The sequence below is a fragment of the Osmerus mordax genome, chromosome 23 (assembly GCF_038355195.1).
Source record: "Osmerus mordax isolate fOsmMor3 chromosome 23, fOsmMor3.pri, whole genome shotgun sequence".
Taxonomy (NCBI): Eukaryota; Metazoa; Chordata; class Actinopteri; order Osmeriformes; family Osmeridae; genus Osmerus; species Osmerus mordax.
The window spans coordinates 4,041,011-4,057,178 of record NC_090072.1 but is presented as its reverse complement, the minus strand read 5'-3'; the positions used below and the strand labels follow the sequence as shown (position 1 = coordinate 4,057,178).

The window sequence follows — 16,168 nt, the reverse complement described above, 5'->3', positions numbered from 1 at the left end:
TGTTTAGAGATTTATATTTTCATAAATGTTGTACTTACATTTTGTTACAGAGTTGTTTAACTGGAATTATTCTAACAGAAAAGAAAAAACTTATGTCTGAAGCAATATGAAATAGTGTGTATGCATTGTTTGTATGGAACATTTTAATGTAATAAAATGGTACACTTTTGCCCTCCACTGTAGACTTTTAAACATGTTGTTGTTGCACACAATAAGACAGTGTAAATGGAAACATTACGACACTGAGTTTCCACTTAAGTATTTTGGAAGAAGCTGATTTTTCATACATTTTTCTCTCTCTCTTACTGTCTATATCTCATTAAAATACACTGTGGCACACACACACAGACACCCACACACAGATGTAACATGTTTTGATAGGTAAGTAATTGCTCTTCCTGCCTGGTGCTTGGATCCAGACAAGCGTGGTGAATATTTCCCAAACACTCGATCATGGTGCCATTATCATTAGGCCATTCACAGAGCACCTGGATTCTGAGACTCAGCCCTGCAGTCACACACACACACACAGAAAAAGATAAAGGACCTGTGATTGGACAGTGGAGCTTGTTGCTTTGGGCTACTGTTTTAATTTCCCTGCGGTGCCTACTCCAGCCAGTGTGTGCTGTTTCCACAGCGACAGCCGTTCCAGAGTGGCAGCGAGGGGTTGGCCACGCCCTCCATTGAAATGATGGTGAGCTCATGTCTCTATGTTCTGCTGGTAAACCCTTGTGAAAACAAGACCTGGCTTTCGTTCCACCTGCAGCACACACAAGAGCTACGTTCGCATAACTGTGTTTGATAAATACACAGTTTGTTAAACGGGAGGACTCGCTAAACCACTTGTGTGTGTGCGTTTGGGTCCGAGAGTATGTAACTCAAATTTACTCAGCCTGAAATAAACTGGTTGGTTGAGGACACTTGAGTATAGTGACAGTCTAGTACCTGTCTTTTTCCACTGGGTTTTACACCCTGCTCTCAGTACAGGTCAGACCATGAGTCAACCTCCTTCTCCAACTCTCTCTCAGTCCTTCTCTCTCTCTCTCTTGCTGGTGATGAGACTAAACACATTCATCTTAATGTGGATTGAAGTTTTTATGGGAGTGGTGCCCTCACAAAGCTTTCTACCTCGCTAAGTACAGGCAAAAAACACAATTCCCTTCCCACTTCCTCCTAGATACTGAGACTGAGTGGCAGTCTGGGTGCTCTGAACGTTGAGCGTTCACAAGCAGCCTTTGTTTGAGTTTGTTAAAAGGCCTTGTCGGAGCATGGAATGTTTACAAAAGGCAACGCCAGGCGGATTCTAGGGGACACTGGAGACAATGTGTCGTTCTTAAACGCTGAGCCTCTCAAGGGAGCAGGCTGCATTCTGACCCTACGAAGTGAGACATGTAACCTATTAAGCGGCGACAGGTGCAATCCCTGATATGAGATCAAGGTAACATTGGTGCACAGCAAGTGAGAAGCTCGGGCATTTTGTGTCTTGAACCGTCCGTTTGGACTCACGCTGAACGTATATTTTCATCTCCACGGTTTTCAGTAGGTTGCGAACGCAACACTGACCCTGGTAATTGAAAGATAACCGGAATGAAATCTGGCCCAATTCTTCCTCTGAAGTGAAGCAGGCTGAGGAAAAGGGAAAGTGATATCTGGTGCCTGTTGAGTTGCCTCTCTATAGAGCTTCATCAGTATTTGGTATATTGCTTTGATTCTAGGCAAGACATTGGAACTGGTTGTCTGTGATAGTTTAAGCACATTACTGGAGGTGGTATGTTGTGGAAATGTGAAAACAGTACCTAGAGACATTGAGATTTTTTTGCTATTTGAATTTTTTGTATAATAAATCACTCACTGTAGAAAAAATAAATGGATGTATCACATGCTGATTTTTCTCCTGATAAAATAAGCAAGAGTACACAGCCTATAAAAGTAGGATTGTTTGAAAAACAGATCAATATTAAGATATGATGATCATGGTCATGTACTATGGCCTAAGTGCTGATTACAAGACACGATGGCTTTCACCAACAAAGACTCCTGACAAAGTCAATTTGAACACCAAGGTTGGGTCGGGTGGAGGTAAAGTTGACAGACTTGTCATGAAACAATCAAATAACGTACAGTCGCGACATCACTGTGGGAGTAGGTGACTAAGCGTTCTATTGTGTTTTACGTGCATTCCATATTTACTTACTCCATCAGTCTCATAGCCCTCCCTTGCATGATTTGACTGCACATGCATGACTATAGTTTTTTGGGTCAGGCCTACGCTGAACATAATTGTCATACTTCTAATTTAAATTCATTTGAGGCTTGAAAAAAACTCAAATCGACTGCATTTGAGGAGGTCTTGTTTATTTTGAGCAGGGAACAAGATCACAGATGTAACTGGGTCAGAGGAGTCAGACAGTGCTATGGGACTAAGAAATCCTGGCCCACCCTATGTGGCTCTGACCCTGGTCTGGTTTTAGCCACAGGTCTGATGCACAGTAGACCCCTGGGGATCGTTGGATCCGTTTTCTGCTCAATATCTTTGATTTCTTTATTTTAATTTGGTCAAACAGAGGACGTTTATGGTACATTTTCTTTGCACTTCTATCTTTTTCTGTTTCTCCATCCCTCTCTCTCTCTCCCTCTCTCTCTCTATTTCTCCCTCTCTCTCTTTTTCCTCCTCCTCCTTTCTTTCTGGCGCTCTGACAGTCTTTGTTTTCATTCTCAGAGGAACCTTAGAACATGGCTCTGTGGGTAAAGTAACAGAACACAAGGAAGAGAGGAGAGGAGGTGAGAAGAAGGAGGCCCGCCATGTCTTTTTAAGATGCAGAAAGGGGTGCTGGTTTTGCATCTCACATGTCTGCTTGTTGTCATATCTTGTGTCTGGGCCAAGACACCCAGCCTCAGACTGCTGAGTCTGAGTGGAAAAAAACATCTCTGGTTTCACACTTTTCAGTTTAATGGTGTTTTATACGATTAAACACACACACACACATATTGTCACATTTATGCATATGTTCACATAATGTTCAACAATACACTCTCTCACACACACATAAACATGCACATAAAGCCACACACTCACCCAAACTGATTCCTAATGCCTCGTAATGCCTTTGGGTGCCTTGTAATTCCTTGGGTGTAACGCCTGGATGTAAGATGACTCGGGTAAAGTAAAATATATGTGCAAAACCTATCCAGATATAGGGCTATCATGTATCCTTATCAAAACAAAAGAACCGGTTCTGAGACAGGTGTATCGCTGTGCCAACTACAGTACTATATATCTCTTCTCTTGGTATGTCATATGTGACAAAAATATAATTATGTTCAACAGTAGGCTAGACGAACAAAAACTAAAAAAGTGTAAAGGCATAAAAGACATCGTTAATCTTTAGCCTATAGTTTTTATTTATATATGTGAAGATCATATAGCCTACACGTATTTAAAGTATTATCAAATCCACATAATCATTTTACTGAAGATCGGGAGTAAAGCAGTTAAACAGTGAGAGGTGTGTTCTCAAGTTCTCTGATCCCCAACTAAGGTCACATGATTAGTCATTAACGCCATGCAAACGGAGGGCAGCCCAGGCCCTGAAGCACATACTAGGCTAAACATCAGATATTCAAATAAACTAGGCAAACCCTGCCGGAGACATGGGACTCAGGAGTCACGGGGGACGTTCCCTTATCCACGACACACTGCCAACTGAGGGAAACGAGCTACTCTACTCTACTTCAAGATGAAACAAGATGCTTCCTTCAGTTTTCGCGATGGTTTTAACTGTTTAATGAGATTTGTTTCGCGTCTGATCTGCGAAATAAATGACAGCTGAAGTTATCCTGGAATTTCTAATACCAACGGCGAACAGGTGCCACACCTTCGTTTAGTGCAACAGGTAGGCGAAAAGCATCATTCTCCCTCTCCTTCTCTCTGTTTCTTATTAAAACGGTATCTTTAACACGGTGCCATGTATTCGAAAAGGGAAGTTGGCTAGACAACAAAGAATAAGGAATTAAATACCAAGCTGTATGTTTACAACTAACAAACTTGACTAATAACAACAGCATTTGTCTTGCCGAACAGGAGCGCCTTTCAGAGTAAACACACGTTATACAACTCGAGCATCTACTTCAGCATAATGATGACGACTTAAGAATGGATAACTTAAAGCCACAAACTTCCCTTGCTTTGATATGTCTACGGAAGATAGGTTGCTGCTCAAAATGTAAGAAGTTAGCCTTCTTACTGGAATGGGGATTAAATAAAATATTAAGTTGACAATATGTAGGCTTATATCTTAAGCATGGTTTTGTGAAATGTAACAGGCATCAAATGCACAATAAACACCTTTCCAACTGTAGCCTACGTCATTGCCTTTCGGGTGTAAACACAGAGGTAGACTTGTGACATATGGCTACCCGAACAAGCTTAAAGTTACCACTACTCACCACACCAACAGTTGGCAAATGGACAGCTCTTTTTTCTGCAGTTAATGAAGTTAATAAGTGAATGGTATTGGCTAGGTATATTCCCTACCTCCCAGGGGTGCAGTGTTTGTTCTTCCAACGTATCTTCAATCTTGGACTAGTCAACTGTTGCTCATTTCATACTTAGCCTTCACAATTTGGTAGATTTTGGCATAGGTTGTTTTGTGTATATTATGTAGGCCTAACCTTAGACAGCTAAGGTTTCAGTCAGTCTGATGGAGTGGCTAAAGTATTCAAATTGCCCTGAACTCTTCTGTTGTTGAAACGTGAAGACACTTTTGAGACGTGATGTCATGTGTGCTGTAGCTTGTCAACCCAGGGTCAATAAATACTTTGCCCTAACAGACAATTTGGCCCATAGAAGTATTGTTTGTGGGATGCAGGTTAAAGGAACTGTTTATCACATTTTGTGGGAAAACATACACTGGGTATGGAGTTTTTTAAAATGTACTACCTACCAGCCTCAGGCTATTTGAATTGTGTTTGGGGAATATACACACTTATACACAGATAATATCCCCATTGAGATGATATTTTACTTGAGCTTTTTGCATTCTCTGTCAGTACCAAAGGGTAGACTATTTGTTGTAACTTAGTGATAAACTGAGCAAATTGACATGCACTGTCAGTTCCTGTTTTCAATGTTGTGGAAGTTCAATATTTAAGTCTCTCTGTTGTGCACATGATGCCTAATGAGAGGATTATTGTATCTCATGGGGCCAAATTCTGTGTACTTTAGTCGTCATGACTAGTTGCCATGGTGAAAGGCACCAAGGCAACTCCTTCCGGCCTCACCTAGCTTATTCAAATCAACTTTGTATTGCAGTGTCATTGTATGCACATTGCTGACATCCTATCAAAGCAATCTGTTCAATTCACTGTCATTGATACCGAGTTAAAACTTGAGCACTCATTCTTAAGGCCACAGAAATGTATATTGGCCAACATAAAAAAAAAATTCCGCAAAGTATTTACCAAGTACAGTCATCTTACTGGAAATCGTTATAAAGATCGGATAAATCCATAAAAAATTATTTCCTGGAATTGCTACTACATCTGATAACAAAGTATTCTTATCTGGTTTACAGTGAAGGTTAATGGAGAAGCAGAAAGAAGGTTGATTGAAAACCACAGTGAGGGTCTTAAAATTACAGTAACTACTCCTCTGTTCATAAGATGTGTCCTAGATGTCTTGTCAAGGAGGTTCTGTTAAACTGTTTTATATAATACAGACTTGAAAGAAGTTTAAGAGGGAGAAATAGATAGAGAATTAAAAGATGGATGCACATGGATAAATACACAAAAATAGATAAGAATGAGAGAGGAGAGGGATGTTAGACCAGTTTTCCCACTCCTCCCAATCACCACACCCTTCCAAGTCACCAATATAAACCTGATCTCCCCTCTCACTGTCCCTTTGTACTCACATACACAAACACACACACCAGCTGTCAAAAAAGAATGTTGTCAGTACCTTACCATACCTTACATAAGCTGACCTTTCTTTAGATCTAAAGGTCTATAGAAGACACAAGGATGTACCAGTGAGATTGTTCACACTTTCTGTGTTAAACATGGGAGTCCCATCTCCACTTTAGGTGGCTTAGAACTAGCTTTGGCATTAGAGAAATTAATCTTAAAATTGACGTTTCTCAGTTTAGGTCCAGTGCAGTTTGACGATATTTAGGTTCAATTGTCTGTAGTCAACAAGGGTTGTATAAGAGAAAAGAATTACAGTATACGATTGTTGTGTATTGTATTGTGTAAAGAAATAAAGAAAACATAAACAATAACAGCAACGTTTTAGGGCCTCTGGTCTTGTTTTATACAGTTTGTCATGTACCTGTATCTGATGCTTGTTTGGTGTGGTTTTGTGTTTGGACCATCAACACTAACCTGCAGTGTGACATATGCTGACTGAATATCAGCTAGTCATGACAACTATAACAGAAAAACTTCATAGCTGACATTGCGGTTACAATACAGCCATTTTCAATATACAGTAGATGGCATCTGTGTCTTAACTTGCATTTACTACACTTTTTTTGTTAAGAGATTCTCAAGCCAAGCGGATTTTTCTATCTGAGAAGGCCCACCCTCATTTTTCATCTGTAGATTAACCAAATGGACATTCAGTGGAAAAAAAACCTTCACTTTTGAGTCCTTTATTCTTAGATTTATTTTAAAAAAACTCAACCACTCTCTGCTTTTTGTCCGAATGGATCTGATTAGGATTGCATTGTGTTTTCGCCTACTTCAGATGCTTAGGGAACAATGTGTAGCAATCCAACTTTCTTATTGCAATCCCCTCTCTTTCTTGGGGGAAACATTTCTATTTGCGCCTTCAGGGACTGAAAGTGACCAGGACCTGGTCCTGGAAGGGTTTCCTCCCTTTTCTACAATCTTGTTTCCATCTCTTTTTCAGGAGAAACAGTTGCTACATAATGGAATCGGGTTGGGACACGGTATAGTGTTATTACCTTGCTGTGAACAATAACCCCCATACATGGAATCAATGGTAGTCGTCTGACACGCAGATTGAATTCTCAACCCTGTTTTGTGATTTGAGATTCTCTCATCGAGGGAGATGATTGGTCATTTGGATGCTCAGATGCATCTCAGAATCTGATATTGTTGGTTACTGGGGAGCATATGTGGTAGGATATTTAAGTTTTGTGAAATTACTCTATTGACAAAATTGCTTTTATCTTAACTGACAGGTTACTTAGAATTCCCTTAATCATCCACTTTCTGATAGTCTCAACTGTGAAGATTTCTTAAAATAAATCTCTAAATGTCACCTTAGAGTAATCGTGGCCTGTTTTGAGTACCTTCATTAGGAAATCAACCTGATGACCTTGTTGAGAACAGCCAAAGCTGTCATCCAGTAAGCGTCCTCCAGCCTTCTTGGAGCCCAACTAACAACTTGAATCTTGAAACAAAGCTACTTAGGTTTCCTCGAAACACTTACTTCAGAATGTCATGAGAGTGGTCTGTCCTGTCCTATGCTAATGCTGTTTAACTAGCGGAGAGTTGGTCCAATTGCAATTTTCTTCCCCGAATCCCTCGTGCTCAGTGAAGCAACGTATCCCCGAGGCTAGTCTGGCTAATGCTAACATTCTGTCGTTACCCCCAGGAACAGACATGAACACAACAGACCCCCCATAGCGTCACAGCGTGACCCTGTGTTGTTCCAACTGACCCAAGGTAGAATGACGTGACTTGCGGCGCTCTCCTACAACACTGGAAACACATTGTCAGAGCTCACTCAACGAAAACAGTAGTTTTGATTTGCAAATGTCTCCAGGCCTGAACTAGTTTCCAATGTGAACCTGCTTACTTTCCTATACATTTTTTGTCAACCATTTGCAGGGTGTGGGTGATTGTCTAGCCGTTGGACCGTGCTCTTGGCTGGTGTGGCATACAGACATACGGTTTTAGCATGCTCTGATTAATGTAGTTTTGGTTCATGTTACCGAGAGCAATGACCCAACAGTGGACTGCACTTAGCATCGAGATGCAAAGAGAGGCCTGGATTGGTACTTGTCTCTTCTCAATTGGATGAAAAGTATTATAAAAAAATATAGGATTTCTTTTTTAAGTGATATCATTTTGGAAATAAGTTTTGACATAATTCACATTCAAGTGCAAAACTTTTTCCAATTGGGCATTAGTGAAATAATTCCCATGAGAGTAAAGAAATAGTCTCTCAAAATACACTCACCCCTCTCCTCTATCTATGCCTTTCTCCTGCTACTGTCTCTCTCTTTCTCTCTCTCACACACACACACACACACACACATATTAAAGTGTTCCAGTGCTTTTGATCCTAGCAACTGATGTGTTTTGTGGAATGTTTGTTCCAGCCCTGCTTGACTTTGCACTGTGGTCTAGCTGTGTGAAGATGGTATTTTTTCAATAAAAACATAGGCCTCTGGCTTTGGAGTCTACAGACTATTGATAGGGAAACACACAGCAGCCCTCCAGCAGCACAGAAAGCTCATCTCAACAACAGCATGAAGACTCAAATAAAAGTCGCTATTGTGTAGATATTGCCACTGTAAAATTATATATCTTGTCCCATGGTTGAATGTAATCGATACACCCTTTATCGATTCAGTGTGAAGTTGTGTTCAAGAATTTCTGAACTGTGTTTATCATCTCAGCTGTACCAAATAAAAGTTACGACTGAAATTCTATCAGTTACATCCAGACAACAACGGCAAAAGTTGAAAGTTCAGATGGTAGGAAAGTTTGGCTTGTCCTGAATGGTCTGTACTTTTTCCTCTGTCTACGTTTGCAGTTTGGAAGTCTCAGGGTCGTCTTACAGTCGGGACCTGCAATGTGTTTGTTGCTTGTGAGTGTGCATTTTCCCTCCGTCACTGTGTGAACACCAAAGTTAGGGAGAAAGAGACCGTGTCCTTGCCCTCTCCCACCTCGCTTTTCCTCCCCAGCAGACGAGCCCATTTGAGACCGGACGATTAATTATTTACTCAGGCAAAGACATGCCAAAGCCTGGGGAAACACAGTCAGGAGAGAAAAGGTCACCCTCATTCACTGACGCACACACACATTTACACACACACACACACTCACACACACCCAAGCATCCAAACAAGCATGCAGAAACAGACATATTGATATACTCCACACCTCATGCATTAATAGATCCCCAAGTACACAAACACATATACACACACTCATAGTGATGAATAAATAAAGATTTATCGGTGCTCCAGACAAGCTCTGGATCATCCTTAGAACATCACATTCAGGCGTCACCATGGAGACAGAGGCCAAGCCTGAGCAGACCAATGGGTTTAGAACAGAAAGGTCGCTCATATGTCACAGGTGTCGAGCAATTTGGATCAATAACAGAAAAAGACTGGTGTGTTTGTGTGTGTGCGTGTGTACATGTGCGATTAAGCATTTGTCGAGGAGACAGGTTTGAAGGGAGCGTTTTCATCATGGGGACAAGGGGTCTAATATGCACTAAAGTAAAATGCCATCCGGTCGGAGAAGTGCCAAGCTTGTTTCAGATTGTAGTGGCCAACTACTGTGTCAGACAAATGTCCGGAAGTTTCCGTTGTGAATAACGGCCACTCACTCTCTCTCTCTGTGTCTTCTCACAGCGTCAAAACACAACTGGCCAAATGGGGTGCCAATGCTGTCGGATGATAAAAAGGTAAGGATAGTGAGTATGTTATGCAGTGTGTGTGTGTGTGTGTGTGTGCCAATGTGTGTGTTGGCCTTTGTTTCTGAGGCTTTTTGCCAGATAACTCTAAGCATGGCTTGAGCTAACTCTATAGCACGTACTAAAACCTTGAATTTTCAAGGCCTGCATTTCCAATATCAGCATGTGCACCCATTGTACATTTCCAGCAGTCTCTTATCTATCAGCAGCCTATTGAATTAGGCTGCAGTTTTTCCTGAATGTCAGACTATACTCTTCTAGCTCCCATAATGATTTCCTGTTCTCTGGTTCATGTAGATAGGAAGAGGTACATTATAAGTGTCTGATCCCACAGTGCCCTAACATTGGCTTTCTGTATAAACAATGGGTCAATATGCCAATACTCATCACCTCTTGTTAGTGTGGGTCTTTAAAGACTGCTGTCTCCTTGCTTTTATCCACCCTGTCTCTTTTGCAAGTACTCTCTATCTGTCTATCTCTCTTGTATGCACACACCTATACATACACACAAGCAAACACTCACAGAAATGTGTACTATTTCTTTCTCTGTTCCTATCTCTTGCTCAGACACACACTGACCTACAGAAATACACACACCATTTTCACTCCCACATAACTCCCTGTAATTGTTCACATTTCCAAATTTTTTCCTTCTTCACATTTCTGAGCTTAGCCGTCTCTGGTCCCCGGAGATTACAGGAGATTTGGCAGTGTGACCGTTCTAGGTCACTGGGTCACTGCCCGGCAGGAAGTTACACCTTTTAAAATCTAGTGATCACACCTCCAGCTCAAGTTTCACACTACTTGTGAAACTTGACATGAGATGGATTTAAAGCCATATTTTGCTCTCTGAATCTCCAACGTTAAAAAAAAAACAATGATGAATGAAGGCATGAACAACGGAATGTACCGGAATCCGTTATTGAGCCAACTGCTGAAAGTTTTTTTAGCCTTACTGGTGGAAAAAGTATGAATACAATGTTTGTATACTGCGTTCCCATGAGCTCTTCCTAAAACTCCACTGTAGTCCCGTTTCTGTGTGGTGCCTGTGGTGTGCCAACTATGTCAATCTATCTGCCCCATCCAAGTCTGATCCCATCTTCCTTCACTCCTAGTTCAACTATTACCTACTAGTCCCTTGTGTCTTCCTACAGTGAAAATACTAGTTATGAAACAATCAAATAATCCATAATAGCATTTACAAATCACTCTTAAAAACACAGCGATCCACAGTGGCCAGTTGTTTTTTTTTTACGTTTTTTTTTAGAAAAACCACAGGGTGTAGGGTTTTGTTGAGGAAATCCAATCTTTCTTTTTACCCTAGTAAGCTTTTTGTCCTGGAATTTCCAACAACACTCTCCTCCATAAATGAGTGTTCTCGTTGGTAAACAGCTTGTGTCTAGCGCTCTTAGAAATAAGCCTGAAATTCTACCTTTGCAGACACAGCGGTGGGGCTGAGTGCCGGGTAGGGAGAAATAGAAAACATTCATTTTCCAGACTCAGCTAGGAGGTGGGTGAAGGAGAGGAAGAGAGACAGAGAGGGGAGCAATGATTGGAGGAAGCAAAGCAAGCACAAATATAGGAAGAAGGCAGGGGGAGATATAATGAGAGAGAGAGAGAGAGAGAGAGAGAGAGAGAGAGAGAGAGAGAGAGAGAGAGAGAGAGAGAGAGAGAGAGAGAGAGAGAGAGAGAGAGAGAGAGAGAGAGAGAGAGAGAGAGAGAGAGAGAGAGAGAGAGAGAGAGAGAGAGAGAGAGAGAGAGAGAGAGAGAGAGAGAGAGAGAGAGAGAGAGAGAGAGAGAGAGAGAGAGAGAGAGAGAGAGAGAGAGAGAGAGAGAGAGAGAGAGAGAGAGTAGGAAACAGTGTAGGTGTAAGGAGAGGAGGGGGAGAAAGGCATGGTTGAGAAAAGAGGGGAATCGGTCAAACAGGGCTCCGGTAGAGAGAGACCTTGAGAGGTGTGAAATGAGACAAGAGCAGAGGACGGAGCAAGACAGGGAAGGAGGGAAGAGGGGAAGAGTGTAAACCGCACGAGGTGCAGCGGGAAGTGTCTGACAGTGTGTTATACCGTCCATAAATAAAGGGTGGCCCTGCTGACAACCCAGGTGTGTGGGTGTGTACACTTTCTCATTTGTCTCACTCTCTCTTACTGTGTTCCCAAGCCTGTTTTCTAGAAAATTTGCAAACAGTCTGCATGCCTAACCACCCATTGACATCCTATACTTTGGAAAAGACTCAGTTTGTTCACCTTTCGAAGCGCACCCCCCCCCCCCCAACCAAAAGCCAACACAATCAGGAATCAGAAATCAGAATGGGATTTATTCGCCATTTGCACAGACAAGGAATTTGCTTTGGCAGGAAGGTGCATACAATAAACATATACCTAAAATGTAAATATGTGGACTAACTATACTAAGGGTACATAAACTAGCAGTACTAAGTGGGATTAGAATAGAATTAAATATACAATAAAATATAAGTTGCCGTAAATTACAATATAAAAATACAATAGCTGTCCAAAGAGAGTGCTCTGCACATGCAGCACCAGGTGCACCAGACACCTGGGGTGAGCATGTCGTTGTGTTGACGCTGCTCAGTTGGAGCTATTGATAGCAGAGTCTTCGATTTCCTGGGGAAATACATGACACCTGGAGTCTGTGTGTTCTAAGTACCTCAGTAGTCTGCGGCTCTCTCTCAGAAGCTCACTTTGGAGAAACAAAGAAAGTCAAGTGTGGCTCATCGCTGTTGTTTCTGCAAGTGTCGAAGGATACAAAAAGAACACTTTGAAATCCTAATGTCATATAAACTGTAGAAAAATGTGTTGCCCCTTGTAAAAATAAGAAGTTACATATTCATATGTATTCAGAAATAAGATGGTAAACATCAATTTCTGCAATTCCCATAGGGGTTGAATAAAGTATCTATTGATCTATCTATTGTATCTATCCATCTATGTATCTAGCTATCTATCAGCAATAATATATTACAATTCAATATGTGAACAAAAAAAATTTTCTCTGTGTCATCAGCTACATCTATGATCCCTCTGATCCGGTGGATGTCCAGAAGTCGGACCCAGCGGGCAGCACGCTGTACCAGTCTCACCCGCTCCCCGGCGATGTGGCGCCGCGCAGCGCCCACAACCCTGCCAAGAAGGGCTTCCACAACCTGGGCTACATCACCAGCAATGCCAAGCACAACGACGGCACCCTCAAACTGGAGGCGGACAACAACCACATCAACAGGCTGCGCGCCGCGGAGCCCGGCCCCCAGAACGTGCAGGGGTGGCAGGGTAAGGCTCGGTCCGGAGAGGGGGGACCCTACATCATCCAGCCCCAGGGTCCTGGTAACAGATGGGGGGTCCCGCTCGGGGGCACCCCCAGCCAGGTACCAGTGTACCCCAACATCCACTCCCTGGAGCACCAGAGGGAATCGGCGTACGAGAACTCGGACACGCTCGACGGGAGGGGCGGGGGGAGGGCGAGGCGCGCCTCGGAGCACTCGCTGGCGGAGGGGGGGGTGCGGCGGGGAGAGCTCCTCGGTGGACGAGGGGGTGGGGGGCACCCCGGACTACCCGTGCGACACGGGCGACGAGGAGGAGAGCGTGCTCTCCGGGGACGTGCACACCAGCACCACCAGCCTGTCGTCCGCCGACGGCAAAGACGAGCGGCGTCCCAGGACGGCCACGCCGGAGAGGGGCTTCGCCGGGACTAAGAGCGAGGACGAGGGGGAGGGAGGGGAGGAGGACGGGGGGGACGCGCAGAGCGTGACAGACTCCATGGTGGCGGAGGCGCTGGCGGCGTTGGATTCGGCAACCGCCGGGGAGGACTACGATTGACACATTCCAAAGAGTTCCCCCCCCCCCCCCAACAGTTCCCGGAGCGTCCCGTGAATTTATGACAGAAACATTGGTCACGGTCCCGCGCTGTCACGGTCCCCTAACAGACTTTTCGAACTTCCCAAATATGATTTCAGGAACCATGTGTGAGAGGCCTCCACCCAACTGAAATGGAACACAATGTGTTCTCACTATGATTTTGAATCCCATTGATCTTTAATGAACTGTAGGAAAGAAAGAAACTAGTTTACAAAAAGAATAGTTTTTTAACTGAAGTCACCAATATTTTTCTAATAAGGTCACGTGACACATCCTGTACCTGACTGGCTGAGGGAAGACATGATCCAGTGCCACAGAATGTGCAACATCACTGTAAACTCCCAGACGTGAGGGAAGATACTTCTGGTTTGTACTCGGTGAATCTCACAAATAAGTGAAATCCAGAATCCCAATCCACGTGACTGAATCATTGTGTCCTGCGCTCCACTTCCACCACCAAAGGCTCTATCGACAATATCTGTTTCTATATTATTTTCTGTGTTAGCTAGACTCAACTCGGTGGCTATGGCTGCAGTATGTGCCAGAGCTTTGAATCTTCAGGGAAGCTCGCTCCATGGTACGAACACACTAATGAGGTCATGTTGAGCTTCTTTTTTTTTTATTGTATCAACAATCTCACCTTTGTTTGTATTTTTATCTGTGTTCTGGTGTTATTTATATCTGAACTGGTTAAGCAGGATTGTGCTGGGTGAAGAGTTGTTATCTGTACTGGCCCAGAACTTGCTGGCATGAAGTAGTCAAGGAACCATTTAGTAGGACAGAATGGTATGGGGGGGGGGGGCATGCAAATGTTAGTGTTGTTGGTCAAACCAGTGACGTAAATCTAGTTTGCTTCCTCGTTCAGGAATAATCCAGTAATCCATGGTGAAGCTTGCTGGACATTCTGAGGATAGACAATACATGAAACATCAGTATACGACCACTACTGATACCGTAACAGGTATAACTACAAAACTGATATACTGGATCACCTGAGCCTGAACCAAGTGTAGAGCTACATTTGTATCGGCCTGTTTCAATGAAGGACTTGATAGAAGGAGTGCTTCTTACTATGACAGGGATGTGGCCTCAACTGAACACCTGAGTTTTGAGAGCGACTTTGCCTTGAGCATGATGAACTTTTTGTTCAGATGAAGAACACCTGAGTTATTTTAAGACTTACACATCATTTCCTACCTGGGCCAGATTAGCTTTATCCCACACCTAACCTGAGACTGTATCAGATTTGAGGTTCACAAGACTGTGACTTGGTCTTGAAACTGTACTGTGACTGTTCGTTTTAAGTCATTGTTTGTTTTGCCAAAATCATTTCTATTGTAATTTGTTTGTAACATTCAGAAAAGCATTAAGACATTTAATTTGCGATAATAATGTTCTGCCAAGTAGCCTTATAATGATTCTGAATCAATGCACATACCATTTCAGGGGCACACTGAAGAAATATATCAGCCAATTATATTTGCTTTCTAGTTTATAGTACAACAACTATTCTATTTTCCCTTTCAGGCACCCATCACTCTTTTTCTTTCATTTTGTTTTCCATGTTCTCCAGGATGTGCATACAACCGGTAAAACAAAGCATGTGACTGTATATTTGTTATGTGTGTGTTTACTTTCCCACAAGTGCTCTCAGGTACTCCCAGAATCTCCAGAGTGTGTGTTCTGGGAGCAGATGCTGAATCATAGCTGTGACAGCACACTGACAATCTTTACCACTAGAGGGTCCATGGGGAAGACTGCTTCACAACCTCTTCTACACACACACACACACAAATACACACATAAACTCTCTCTCACACACACACAAACACACAAACTCACACACCAGCATCATTCAGACCACAATACTTGCAAATACTTCTCACACATACACACCCCAGGCATCATTCAGAACACACTACACACACACACACACACGCACGCAAGGGCTGCAGACTCTCTAACTTTGGCTGGAACCACATGATGTCCATTAGGCTGTCTGTCCCACTGTCTCCTCACAGGGAGAGCGTGGCCCTGATGATACTTTTTAAGAAAAGACTGAAACACCCCCCTGTCTTGTGACCGTCCGTTATCGCTTCAGCTCTCTGTCTCTCCCTCCTCCTGCGTTTCTTCCCTCTCCCCCGGTTGGTCGTCCATCTTGGGCTGCTAATCTGCAGATCCCCTCAACAAGGTCGTTGTTTTCCCTTCGTTTGAAAGGAAGGTTTTTCTCAGCTCACCTCTGCCCTTCTGGTCAAGACAGGGTTGTGTGGCTTTCCTCAGGGGTCTCTGGCCTTTGTCCAGGTTTGACTCGTACAGATGACACGCGCACACACACACACAGTTATTTTTTCTTGAACCAAGAACATGCCTATGCTATTGCTTTCAAATGTTTTGTCGATACGTGAGAAGAAATGGACGCATACTGTAGGCTGAAACTGTACCTCAGCGTGCCTGTTCTATATAACGCAACACTGCATCTCGGGAAAGCACACACACACACACCTGAAAGCTCAACCAGACGCTAGCGGACGAAGGAAGATGTATTTTCATATGTGTGTACTTTATAGGAATATGTCACTGTTATTAATCCATGCAATTAAACGGCCATGAAAATGTT

The 16,168-nt window shown here is 43.0% G+C and overlaps 1 protein-coding gene across 1 annotated transcript; it reads left to right on the top strand.

Moving 5' to 3' along the window:
- Nucleotides 1-3,650: 3,650 nt before the first annotated feature.
- Nucleotides 3,651-16,168, top strand: zgc:194930 (uncharacterized protein LOC557813 homolog). The gene is made up of 4 exons (XM_067261136.1): nt 3,651-3,893; nt 9,618-9,670; nt 12,704-13,154; nt 13,207-16,168. Exons 2-4 carry the CDS (start codon nt 9,639-9,641, stop codon nt 13,510-13,512), a joined length of 789 nt encoding a protein of 262 aa, XP_067117237.1. The 5' UTR covers nt 3,651-3,893; nt 9,618-9,638; the 3' UTR covers nt 13,513-16,168.